Raw genomic sequence first — 12907 nt, forward strand, 5'->3', positions numbered from 1 at the left:
CTTTCACTCGAGTCAGTCCTATTTTGACTGAGGTCCAGAGTTGATCCCTTGATGGGAACGCCAGCTCTTATGGGTACGGTGCATGTTATTGCCAGACACGGGGCATAGCATTCTTGGGTGATGTGAATCGATGATGTCCTCTGCATGCACATTTCTGGCATGCCTCCTTTCTTTTCCGCATACTCGGGTGGAATCTCCAGCATTTTGCACTTACAGGGTGCAGTCCTGGAATCGGACTGTACACAGAGTTTGCCTTCTATGCATGCATGCGTAATTGACATTTTAGGCAGAGTGGCTGGTGAGTCTTCAAGGTGTTTATTTGAAAATTCCCATTTAGAAAGACCACAGAGCATTATAAGTCTTTCATCAATGCCCAAAAAGACCAAGTGAGGATGAGCATCATGTGACATTCTTTGCAGTCTGATGGGTCTCTAAGCAGTAGCTCCACACTCTAGTTGAATTGAAGGGCCTTTTAATTGGTTGCTAGATGATTAATGGTTGAGAACTTCATCACTGCGGCTTTCCGTTTGTCTCTTACTAGTTCTGTTATGTTAATTAAATCAACCCAACCCCACTGTGGAGCCTGCCAAATAGCCACCAGTCACTGAGGCAATTCTATGGTTAAACCTCTTCATCCTATATAGAGGGTCCTAATCGCCACTGAACCCTTCGCCACAAACACTGTGTGTTGCTTCCACAGAGCGCCCACACTAATTGCCTCATGCCTCCATATTGTTCCACGAGTAAAACTAAATGAGCGAATATTGGGTTCAGCCATCATCCCACGGACTTCAGATGGAGGACGGCGTAGGCAGCATCAGCTCTTTCTGCATTCCATGCTGTGTGCCCACGTGAGCCAGATCATTCAGATGATTGGTAATAAAAAAGGACTTATAGTACCATGTATAAATCTGGTGCATGGGTCCTTCACAGCACATCATCGGTTTCTTGCGCGGGATAGGGAGGTTTTATCGGGGGAGAATCCAATTCTTTTTTAACACTTTGATTGAATTTGGCCCCAAATATATGTGGCGTCACGGTTAAGGGTAATAACTAATGTGTGGGGAGGTGTTTGGGGGGCTACATGGGTTCTCCCCGCATATATTTGTGGCAAAATCTACAAAAATATGTATATTTTTGTATAAATGGATTGTTTTTGACCAAATCACATAGACCCTTCTGGCGCACCTGTGGGTATATTTTCTATTCATCCTTTCAGCCACCACCTTGGTTGGAGGGTATGTTCCATCTTGTCCCTAAAGCTGACTGAGCGATTATTCTAGGTGCTTTGTTCAACTTGCCCCCACACCGTCTGTCAGTTTATTCCACCAGCTGCAACCAGCCCAAACTTCAGTGATAAGGCTGGTCCGGGTGTGTGCAGACATGAACACCGAGGACTGGACACTGGCTCTCCTTCAAAGGCTGGATCCATATTAAAAGATGCTGCCTCACACACAAAGCCCTGGGTTCATCTCCTATCAGATGAATATCGCCAGACATGGTCATGTACGCGCTTTCAGCTCATGCCCCCTTTCACTTAGCAACGACTGGATATGCAGGGCTTATTGATTCGGTGTCTCACTTTGCCCGTTAAGTCGGACTTTCAAAAAAGAAGCCAACCATCAGGCTTATTAAAAGGCCTCATGGAATTGCTCTGCACCTGTTCCTAAACTAGACCTATGACAGTCCTTCATGTTCGACTCCTTGTTGAGCCTTCATCAGCGTTTTGGTGAATCACAGAAGGTGTTGTGATGGAGAGAGGGTCTTCCGACACCCCTAGGTGATACCGAATGAGAAATAAATGCTAAGTGGTCACATCGAGGGAGCAGGGAAGAGAGGGGTGCACCTAGAAGAGGGTGCACAATCATTTTTAGCGCATGCATTATGTGCTATATAGTAGGTGCGGGTGTGAACGCCAACTTGGCAAGCGGCAGCCATTATAGAAGTTAGGTCCAAGCGCAGCAAACAGCATCTTGTATATTAGTGTTAGGCCCCTAGCATGAGAACGAACACCACCCCCACACTGGCCAAGTCTCAGAGATTCACAACAGCCTCCATTGTTCAGAAAGTTACAGGCCCTCACACACTGGGAAGAATGCGCCTAGCAAAGTCATGAGAAGGGAGCAAAGCGCCTCTTGGCAGTACCATCCCATGGAACAGATAGCGAAGCCTTCCTGCCCCCAACGATCCACACATGAGAAATACAGCATTGCCATGTTTTCATCCCATGACCCCAGCATGCCACAGTACCATCCAAACCCAGGCCACCGACCCTAAAACATTTACACCCCTCAAACGATCACTAAGATCAGAAGGCAAGGCTATCGCGCCTTCAGAAGAGGGTCATGTGATTTGTGCAGTGAGGTGCAGGGTAGCATCAGAATTATAGCCTAACACTAAGGAGGAGGACCTTGGGAGTTGCTGATCTGTCTGGGAGCGAGTGAAGTGTGTGTGAGTTAGTGTGACCTCTGCTCTCCCCCGAGCCCATCCCTGTATCTGCCAGGTGCATGGTTGCCACGATAGAATAACATTGTTTGTCGAAGTAGCTAATTAATTGTTAGGTCAGCCTCACCGCGGATGAGAAACCCAGTAGTTTGTACTTATAATGTGCCACACATGCCGCCAGAACTCAGAACATTCGGAAACAGCAGAGTTCTTTGCTGATGCATCTCTATTTTGTAGAAATAAATACTCGTTATCCTTGCAAGAGGGTCCTGAGCCTTTGTCCTTAGCGGGCTGTTTTTTTTTGGTGTGGGCTTCCATGGGGATTACTTCAAGGGCCTGGCACATCGAGCTGCGCTAAGTTCTTATGTGTTCACCATAGGAGTGCTTGCACCCACAATTTGTGCTCTTTTGTACGTCTCTCTTCCACTGCCAGTTTGTGGGAGTTGTGATCATGTAGTATTGACAGCGGAAGGTGCTTCATAATAATGCTATTAAATAAAAGCCAGGTGCTGAAGCATCCATTGCACACCCACTGTGTTCTGCCATCTTTACTGCCTCTCCGCCACCACTGAGGCAGGGGCGTGCTTCATGATCTCCTGACTCCACCTTAAGTGCTTTGGCTCAATGCTGAAGTCCTTCTGTGGTGGCTTCATTTGTTTCGCTAGTGTCCGCATGTGCAGCTGTGGATGAAGCATAACTATAAACTAATTAGAAGTCCACTGCAGTGAAATAGTGTTCAGTGGGATCTGGAGATCTGGCAACCAGGGTACTGCAGGGTGTGGAATTGTTTGTGGAGGGTTTTGAGGGCTGTCCAGCAAAGAATCTGTTCCTCAGGTTGCTTAGATTTTATTCAAGTAACCCCTAGACGTGCGTGTGAACATGGGTGTTGTCCTGGGGAGAGTGTGGGTGGCGTCATTCTGCTCTGACTGGGTTTAGAACCTCAGTGTATCTTGGTGCTTACTGGTTGACCTTGGGATGTGGTGGCGCTGGGGGACAGTGTCCAGATAGGTGGAGAAGGGCTCTTCCTCATACTCCAGCCATCCTCACTGGGACCGCTTGTCTTTATGCTAGATGTACTGTATGTGTGGCCTGCTATGCTTATGCGAAGGCGGGGAATGAATGAGCACAGGCCAAATGCATTCTTTTGAAATACACATCAAGCCAACTCTTTGGTGGAACAGCAATGCCTTCATTATTTGGCGTTTGGGCGGATCTTCTTTGTGTGCGCCTCTTAGTACAGAGCAATTCATAATGCGGGTGTTCACCAAACCCTGTGAATGCCTGATTTCCACAGGAATACACTACCTAAAGCGGTCATCCAAATAGAGGGGACATTCTCCACGCAACACGAAAGTGTGCATGGCGATAGTCTGTCACCTTTGACCTCATAACTCCTAGTCTTCTAGTGGCGTTGAAGGATTAGGATTAGTCCTACCGTTGATACTACCCCAGATACGTTTTTTGGTTGGAGAGAGATACCCCAGAGGACATCACTCACCTCGCTCCATTGGGTTTTATCCTCATTTGGGGGAACCCTGATCCTGAGGAAGGTCGAAGATCAGTGGGCCGAGTTGGCCCGAGTGCGATCGAAACATATGTAGATCTAACAGAAAAGCAATTGTAGCTATTCTTAGAAAAACATATGAAAAAATTGCTGATGGTGGAACAATATTGTAAACTGAGGGGATTGTTTTATGTTTAGATGTGATTATTTGTGTTTCACAGTGTGCTGTAAATAGGAGACACTGATTGAGTGTGTGAATAAGAATATGAATGGTGAGATAAAAAACTGCTGTCTAAAACTGTGATATACTAGAAGTTTTGAACAAACAACACTGAAAGTGTATTGGAATTTACCACAATATTTTTGATACAAATATATATAAAACATTGTTGGTATATAAATGATCTCTCTAGCTTCATTTTCCTAGGTCCATTGTGTTTTTGTTTCACATTTAACTTGCCTGGAGGACCTACGGTATACACAGGTATCCTTCTATTGAACCTATTCTAGTGGAGCCTGACATCCCTGTCAAGCGGTTCAAGTTGTAACTAATGATTTGTATTGTAAAATGATTCAGAGTTATACTTTTATATTGCATGCACTGATCATTTAGACGTCCGCTAATCTTGGTGGTCCAAATGTTCTAGCACCCCGGGGGCTGGCATCTGTAGGGCAACTGGGGGATTGGGATGGTCAGCGATAGGCGAAAGGAGCAGAAAGGAGGTGCATGTTTACTATGGAAACTGAATGTCATGTTTGTTTCTTAATGTTTTTTTTTTTTGTTCTAGTTTCTAGCACAAATTGGAGCTCTGGTGTTCCAACTCTCATTGGAAACGCGCAGAAACCAACAGGGATTGCCGACGTGTACAGCAAGTTCAGGCCGGTGAAGAGGGTGTCCCCGTTGAAACACCAGCCTGAGAACCCTGAGAGTGATGAGAGCGATGACCAGAAGGAGGAGAATGGGGAGTACTGCAAGAGCGGCGACGCCGAGGAGCCGCCGCAGCCGGGTGGACCATGCCTCGGTGGAGAGCAGGGCCTCGAGAGCAAGAAAGTTGAGCCGAGCATGCTGCTTGGGGAGCTTGAACACTACGACCTGGACATGGATGAGATTTTGGATGTGCCTTACCTCAAATCAAGTCAACAGATGGCAACTTTAACCAGGGTGGCCCCGGAGAAACGGGCTTTGGTGGCACGCTCCAATGTCAAAGGCAAGTCATGCCCCGCAGGGAATGCTGAAACCCTGCCAGCCAGTTTGACACAGTTCTGTGTCCTCTCCCCTGTAAAAAGCGGCGAGTCGAGAAAAGCACAAGCCATTGTCCCGGATCAGCACAAGCATTCAGCCGCGGGATTAGAGCTTTCCCAGGCTGGGGGCAAAAGCAGCAGCGCAGCCCATGACCCGGAAGGCCGCAGCAAGGGCTTCCTCGGTCGGCCGTTTTCCGAGTCCCAGAGAGCGGAGACCGCCATGCCTCACTGCCACCTGAGGGCTTTCCACCTGCAAACTGCCGCGGCCGACAGCAAGCTGGACGAGCAGAGTTCTAGCGCGAGCTGGGGCGCTGCAGACGAGCGCGGCGAGGATGCAAAGCGAACCAGAAGCCTTCTGAACATCGTGCGGGAAGGGCAGATGTCCTTGCTGGTAAGTCCCAGGCGTGGCAGGCAGAAATGGGCCGGGGGGTGGGGTGGGTTTATATGTGTAGGCTGTGCATTATATGTAACCTACTGTTGTTTTGATTGCGATTACATTTTAGACCTGATGTGCTCTATTAAAGTAAAAGGCACCCAGATAACAACAGAAACAATGATGGCAGCAGCCCACCCATCCCTGGTCTCGGTGATCGAATGGCGCCATTGCGCATGTTTATTATTGAATGTAGATGTTAGTTTTGCTGCTGCCGTTTTGAGTAAAATGTTCGCTCGATTCTCTGCTTTGCCAATAAAGCTGCAGCCAACTTGCTTCGACGCAGAGCTGGCGCGCACCAGCCACTTGTCATACCCTTTCCACGGGGAACAGAGGGCCCTCTGTTGTTGTGCCCTGATCATTATTCAGGAGTCCTTACGCCGGTGGCATTCAGAGGCAGGAGCTTGCCATAATGCCTGGCATGCCCTCTGCCCCCATCAGAGGCTCTCTGCTCAAACACTCGGCAAACGCGTTTCCCAGGTAACTGGGTGTGAGGTCAGCACCCAGGGCAGGGAGGGCGAGCAAAGCCCCGCCACCAAAATCCACGCGGAGACTGCTGCTCGGTGAGACACACCAGCGGAGTGGCACAGGTGTGTAGTAAGCCCCTCATGACAAAATACCCGCCACTGGCAAGGCACGTCATTCCCAGCCAGGACTGTAGCGCCAAAGTGCGATATACTGCCACCAGAAAGCACCAATCCCGAAAGCCTATAAATGTTTTTTTATTGAGTTTATAAACAGCGGGCGTCCTTTGTAGCTCGCAGTTAGTTAGTTGTCCATTTCTGGGTACCTTCCAGAGGAGCCCACCTAGAAAAGCTGCGTAGGGTGGCCATCTGCGTGCGTGCTCTGCAGAAGATGGAATGATTCGCCACGTAAAAGCGCACAGGGGCGCCACTGCACGCCTTTGCTTGCAATTAACAACGCTGCTTTTAAAGCACAGTAGTTTTTAAAGTGTGTATCTTTCTTCCTTCGGACATTCGGCCACTTCTCTTCAGTCGCAGAAATTGCATACATTCGTCACTTACCTTGCACCCCAGTGCCGATGTAGGCAGCGTCATGACCGTTGTGTCGTTTTTCCCAATCTGTTAGCTGAATGCAGGTCTAGCCAAGGTTGGCATAGTTTAGCTGCATATGGTGGCCCCAGAATGTCTTTGTTTTCCGTTAAGTGAGCATTCTCACTCGAAACTTAAACCTCTTCCTGGTTATCATGACCCTTGAGGTCATTGTGGACTCTGCTTCTCTGGACAGCAGTAGACATTTTCCTCAGCATCAGCCTGGAGCTCTCACGGGGGCCAAAGGAGCATGAGCTTGTATGAGGTCTAGGCTGCCGCTGCACCACCAGCAGGGACTGCGTCTCGGGGTGGGGTACACGGAGTGCACCCTACTGCTACCACACCAGCTGGCCTCACACGCCCTCTAAATGTGCCTTTTTAATAGGCCCTTGTTGGCCTGACAGATTTCCAGAAGCAAGACAGGACCTAAAGCACACGTGCAAGTTTGGAGGCCGCTCACATAATACAGGGCAACGCTTAATTGTAGGCATCAGGCATCTCAAATAAAGTACCTGCCCGATCCCAGACGAACAGCAGTCTTTATTTAGATGAAATACTTGCTGCGAAACTCCACACCTTCGTGTTTGAATGGAATGGGAATGCCTGCGTGTTCACCTCGACGGGAACATTGCCCTAATTGTGTTTTGTAAACACCTGAATGAGCATGTATAGGTGTATGGACTACGACTATCTTGGATAGTGCCATAAGTTCGATAGTCAAGGGTTATTGACTAGCGCACTTAGTTGTATCAACTAGGCGGCAGGCAGTACATGAACATGTTTTGATAGTGGTTAGGTTTTTTTGTGTGCAAAAGTGCTGTGTGAGACTGGATTACACTTCTTAGGTTTGGCCTGAACCACACAAGGGTTTGGTAGAATGGGGAGCTGCCAGGCTTAGTCTAAGGAGGGAGGAGGGCTGTCGCGAGGTACAAAGAACTCAGAGCATACACTTAGTCAAAGAAAACACTTATATACTTAGAATTTATATAAAACATAGTTATTTAATATACAAACTAAAGCACACTGTTGTAACTTTCAAGTAACGTAAGTACTATAACATATTAAAACAATAGAAGAACACTTGCAATATTCTTTGGTTAGTAAACCACAGTTGTAGTCACACTAGGATACATTTTTCAGTAACAATTATCTACAAACACCAGAAACATATAGGAACACTTTTCCAAACTCTTATAACTTTTAGTAACTTTGTTCCAGTCTGTCTTAAAGAGTCCATCCCTATTTTATGAGAGTCTCACAACATGCAGAGTGGCCACTGGGCCACAAGTGACCAGGGCCTGAAAGGTGGGAAGACAGAGTACAAGAGTCAGAGTGGCAGAACCAATGTACTAAGGCAGGATTAGAGCACAATGGGTTGTTCACCCTATGCCACTCTATGGAGCCCTAGAGGGTTCTGGGATACAGGCTATCTGCAGCCCCCAGGATAACAGAATAGAACAAGCAGCCTCCAGGTAAGTTTTACCAGGAGCAGGACAGTTCCTTCAATTGAAGAAACAGTTGCTGCAGGACAATTCCAGCGCTGAGGCGACAGGAGGCCCGGTCACAGGTTGCTCGGTCTTGGTGACAGAGAAAGGGACTTCGGTGAATCTGGTTACAGCTCTCATGCAGACAGATGCCCAGCAAAGGATCTTTGCGTTCTGGCTTATTGGCGTCTTTTTCAGGCTTGGATGAAGGACAGTTGTCACAGTGGTAGACTCTTCTCCTTTTCTCTGTCCTCGTCTCTAGTGAGGGGACTTTGGGGAGCTGGCTTGAGTCACTGCAGGCTTAGGAGGATGCCCACAAAGTTCCAGGCCAAAACGCGGTTCAGGCGACGATGCACAGCAATGCAGCACAGGTCGTCACGTATTGTTGAATTGCAGGCAATGGAGTTCACAGCTTTTCCAGGGATTGCACAAATTGTAGTTCGTCTTGAGACTGTTTAGGCTGAACAGTCCAAAGGAGGAAGTTGTCGTGTTTGGATCTTCCCTGTAAGTTAGAAGTTGAGGTTGAGACAGCAGCGGTTACTCGGCAGGCTCTGGCGGTCGCTGGAAGTTTCTGGCAGTGTCCTTCTTTGCACTTCTTTGAAATCTTCTGTTCCATTTGTTGACTCTGAGTTTCAGCTCCAGGACCTCAGAATGTATCCAGGGATACCGGCTGAGTCCACCAATCATGACCCATTCACTATTCAAACTCGGGGGGTGGTTGTCCAATGGGAACAGTCAGCCTCCCAGTCTGAACTGGTTTCAGTCAGGCACACTGCAGGACAAAGGACAGGGGAGTTTCGGTCATCTCCCCCGCTTCCTGTCCTGCCATTCACTCAGAGAAGCTTTGTGGGCTTTCCTTGGGAAGCACGGCGAAGACAAAGGGACCAGAGAATCATCGCCCACCCAAAAAGGTAGAAGAAGACATCAGAAAGGACAACTTACCTTGCTCAGGGCTTAGAAAAGTACAGCTACGAAGAGAGCCTGCGACAAAAGTCCACAAAAAGTTGTGCAAAAGGTACACTGCCACCAGCTTGAACAGAGAGCTTGTCACAGTAACCAAAATGTTACTGGAGAGTGTAGAAAAGGGATAGATTGGATCCCCTCAGCTCTACACATAAGGTGGGGTGTGCTGATCTCGCAAAAGAAAATACATGTAGGATAAAAAGTATCCCCCTGCCTTGCTGTGAGTTAACCAAGGGAAATAAAGAAACACTACAGTGGAAGCTCTGGGCCCAGCAACACTTCACAGAAAGTGATGTGTGCTACTTCAGTGAAATGTAGATGCCAGAAAAGTTGCAGGGCAGCATGACTCCACAAAGAAATACCAAAAAAAGGTAAAAGGGGTTCCCAAAAGCAGGGTAAAAGTATAAGTGAGTGTGAAAAAAGGTTCCTGCTTGCTCGGGAGAATTAGTCAAAAGCCAGTGGTCGAGCAAAAAGTGGTAGGGGACTCACAGGTGGAGAGTATTTCACACAAAAAGGGGCATCTACTCTAACACTAATGCAGTCACAGAGGCCATACCCACTGCTTTCACTGCATGCACATGAAAAGAGTGTGTTTTGGAAAACATCAGTGGCCGCCTAGATCACCATAAAAATACGTTTAGAAAATTACAATACTTTTTCTCTTAAAGGAAGTATGCTGTGGGGATCATGGGATTTGTTGAAATATAGGCATTGTATTAAGAACAGTGCTCCAAAGTTGCCTTATTGTGAGATTGGACCATCCATTCTCTCTATGGACATGGAGATAGCATAGATATTAAAAATGTAGGTTGTAATTCATTTATTTTAGGGTTATTGTATAGTGTTTGTACATCACCATAAACAGTCCTGGAAATTGACAACAATTTACTGGGGACCCCACTCCCCTTTGCATGTGGAAGGGGCTGATTGTCAGTGGTGTGGGTGGAACGGAAGGGTAGATCTTAGTTTTGAATGATGTTTGTCACCTGAATATAAGATGCTGGCTGCTTTGCGTTATAAAGTGCAGTTTGGGAACATAAGAATGACCACCAATTTATGAAACATGTCTGTGCTAGTAATTCAAACGTGCATTCCTTCTGAGCATGCAGTGCACACTTGGTATGGTGCTCAGTTCCTCTGTCAGGATAGTCACCCTGACAGTGTGAAAAGCATGAGACATACATACAGCTTTGGGCGGTTTCATTGTTTGAGCTTGGACTGTTGAGCAAAGGAAGACTTCCAGGCGCAGTCTGAATATGTGCAGTGCTCAACTATACATTTTGAGAAGTTTAGAAGAGACAGGGGCAGAGAGATTCCTGAACTTGGGGGTGCAGGGTTGGGGGCCTCATCGCTACACAGAATGGTGCTCTGGCAGAGCAGTTTTTGCTGGAGCACAGCTCTGTCTTGTTCAGGCCCAAATCCGCCCCTAAGGCCAATGTGGAGGGCTGACCTCTGATGCAAGGGCAGTGTTAACCCCTCACACAAAACTCTAGCTCCGGAGAGGTGCTTCTTTGAAGAGGAAACACCTTATAGTTTTCTAGGTTCATCATTTGAAACGTCTCTCTGTGCTATGAAAGAGTGACTCAGTCTCGAGCTACATGAATCTCGACACATGTCTACCGGTTGCCTATGGAAGGACAGACCATTGTGAAAGGTTTTGCCTCATGAGCAAGGGTAAGAAGTTCACCCGGGACGGGATGCTCTGAATGGTGAAGAAGGCCCCTGAACAAAATGGCAGACTCTTCACAGGTCTAACTTATTGCTGAGGAATTCGCCCAAGGTAGGGCTAAAATAAGAAATGTTGAGAGCTACATTTAGTTCGAGGGAGCAATAAAAAGAAACATTCATATGAAACGATGTTCTACTGCCTAAAATAGCTACCGAAACATATCCTCTGTTTGGCAGAAGGGCGCTATATGTGACCACTTTACATTAAGTAACATATCACAATGTAGGGTTTTGAATAACAAAGATATATCTGAGTGTTAATATTTCTTGGCTTGTCTTTTCCTCGTTGTTTGTCGCAGCCGCACATGGCAGTGGAAAACTTGGACAAAATTCACGATGAAGATGGAAGCAACCTCCTGCACATTGCCGCATCTCAAGGACACGCAGAGTGCTTACAGCATCTCACCTCTCTCATGGGCGAGGACTGTTTGAATGAGCGGAACGTGGAAACACTTACTCCAGCTGGGCTCGCAATAAAGGTACCCCAACTCAGAGATGCGGTGCTGAATGCCAGCATAGTGTTGATGACCAGTGTTGCTGACTTCTAACAAGCTTGTGGTTATGTGGGCGAGATGACGCATGCCAACCAACCTTTGAAATGTGTGGAAGGGGATGGTATTTGAATTCATTTTGATTGCTTGGTAGTAGATGATGTCTAGGACACTAGCTCTGCTAGTGTAGCCTGTTGATGTGTTCTGTTGTATGTTGTGTTGTCAGTAGTAGGTTGATTGTGGCACCACTGGAGTCACTCTGTTAGTGATGCTGGAAGTCAAGGCTATGGTTCTCAGTCAGGCCTCATATGCCTGCTTTGTTTCTGTTGCAAATCTGACGTTCAGCAAGAGACAACCGGGGCCAGGGTCGGGTGCTGTGTGGTAGATAGCTTAGGTGTTAAAGTGCACGCTTGGTTGACTGCTTCAGTTTCCACTGTATTGACCTTGCGTGAGGGCATTCTTCCATCTCTTGGTGTGTCTAGGTTCTTCATTATCAGTCATGGGATGTGTGCATCCGCCTGCAAATGTGAACACCCGAGTCACTTACACGTGCAGTGTGCAGTGTAGACTGACATTTTTGTTTTATTTGTAATTACTATCTTGGAAAATTGCAGCCCCGTTGTAGAGGATGTCAATTTTAAGTTTAGTGTGATAGGAGGTTTTTTCAGTAACGGGCAGGTGACAGCTGCTGGAGTGGAGATTGGGGATGCTATGAAAAGCGCTGAGAATGATTTGTACCAAGCGGAGGTGTGAACTGTAGGAAAGATGAAGTTAGTTCACCTTTTTCCATTGGTTCAGCCCCATTCGGGACCTGTAGTCCAGGGAAGAAAATGTATCACCATGCAAGAGACCAAAACACTCTCTCTCTCTCTCTCTCTCTCTCTCTCTCTCTCTCTCTCTCTCTTTCTCTCTTTCTCTCTCTCTCGTCACCACCCACTGCTACAGCGCTTATGTAAGCAAGCAGGCCCAATTGTTTATGGAATCAACTGTGCCTATTACAAAAGTAGATATGGCTCTGGTCCCTAAATAAGGATGATGCCAATAAAATATCATTTTTATGGAGTGCTTCATGTTGGATTCCTCCTATAATAGCTGTTATTAACGAATTCAACAGTAGTTTCAGACTTGCTACATGCAGGTTGGCCCCAATTCAGAGACATGTGATGTGCACGTGATCTATCCACATACTACCTAACTACTTGATCAGCACGTTCCAGTGTGTCGTTGCCTCCAGATAGATGCCTATGCCACTAAGTAAATTCAGTACACACGCGCATGCGCACACGCGCGCGTGTGCGCAACGAAACCTACATTTCAGGAAGTGGGGAGCTAAATGGTGTGATGGGAGGGGCCACTTCAGAAACTGGCCGAGCACACTTGGAGGATCCACACTCAGCGTTCTACCCGCAATGCCTGGTGTGGAGACCAACTATCAAATAGTACTTTTTAAAGGGCAACATGCAGAGAGGCGATGGAAGTCTTGAAAGAAGCAGCTTTAAAGTTTTACTACGTTTGTGCAAGTACATTTTTCTGCTCAACCACAGTAGAATGTAATGCCGCCATTT

The 12907-nt window shown here is 47.2% G+C and overlaps 1 protein-coding gene across 8 annotated transcripts in view; it reads left to right on the top strand.

Annotated features, from left to right (window-relative positions):
* Nucleotides 1–12907, top strand: part of SNCAIP (synuclein alpha interacting protein) — a 666776-nt gene that overhangs the window by 461086 nt on the left and 192783 nt on the right. For all 8 annotated transcript variants that reach the window (XM_069625574.1, XM_069625570.1, XM_069625572.1 and 5 more), the window contains 2 exons: nucleotides 4738–5582; nucleotides 11151–11330. In XM_069625574.1, coding sequence (XP_069481675.1) covers nucleotides 4738–5582; nucleotides 11151–11330 — 1025 coding nt within the window. The remainder of the gene's footprint in view (nucleotides 1–4737; nucleotides 5583–11150; nucleotides 11331–12907) is intronic.

This window comes from Ambystoma mexicanum, chromosome 6p, assembly GCF_040938575.1.
Source record: "Ambystoma mexicanum isolate Mex_15411 chromosome 6p, UKY_AmexF1_1, whole genome shotgun sequence".
Classification (NCBI taxonomy): domain Eukaryota; kingdom Metazoa; phylum Chordata; class Amphibia; order Caudata; family Ambystomatidae; genus Ambystoma; species Ambystoma mexicanum.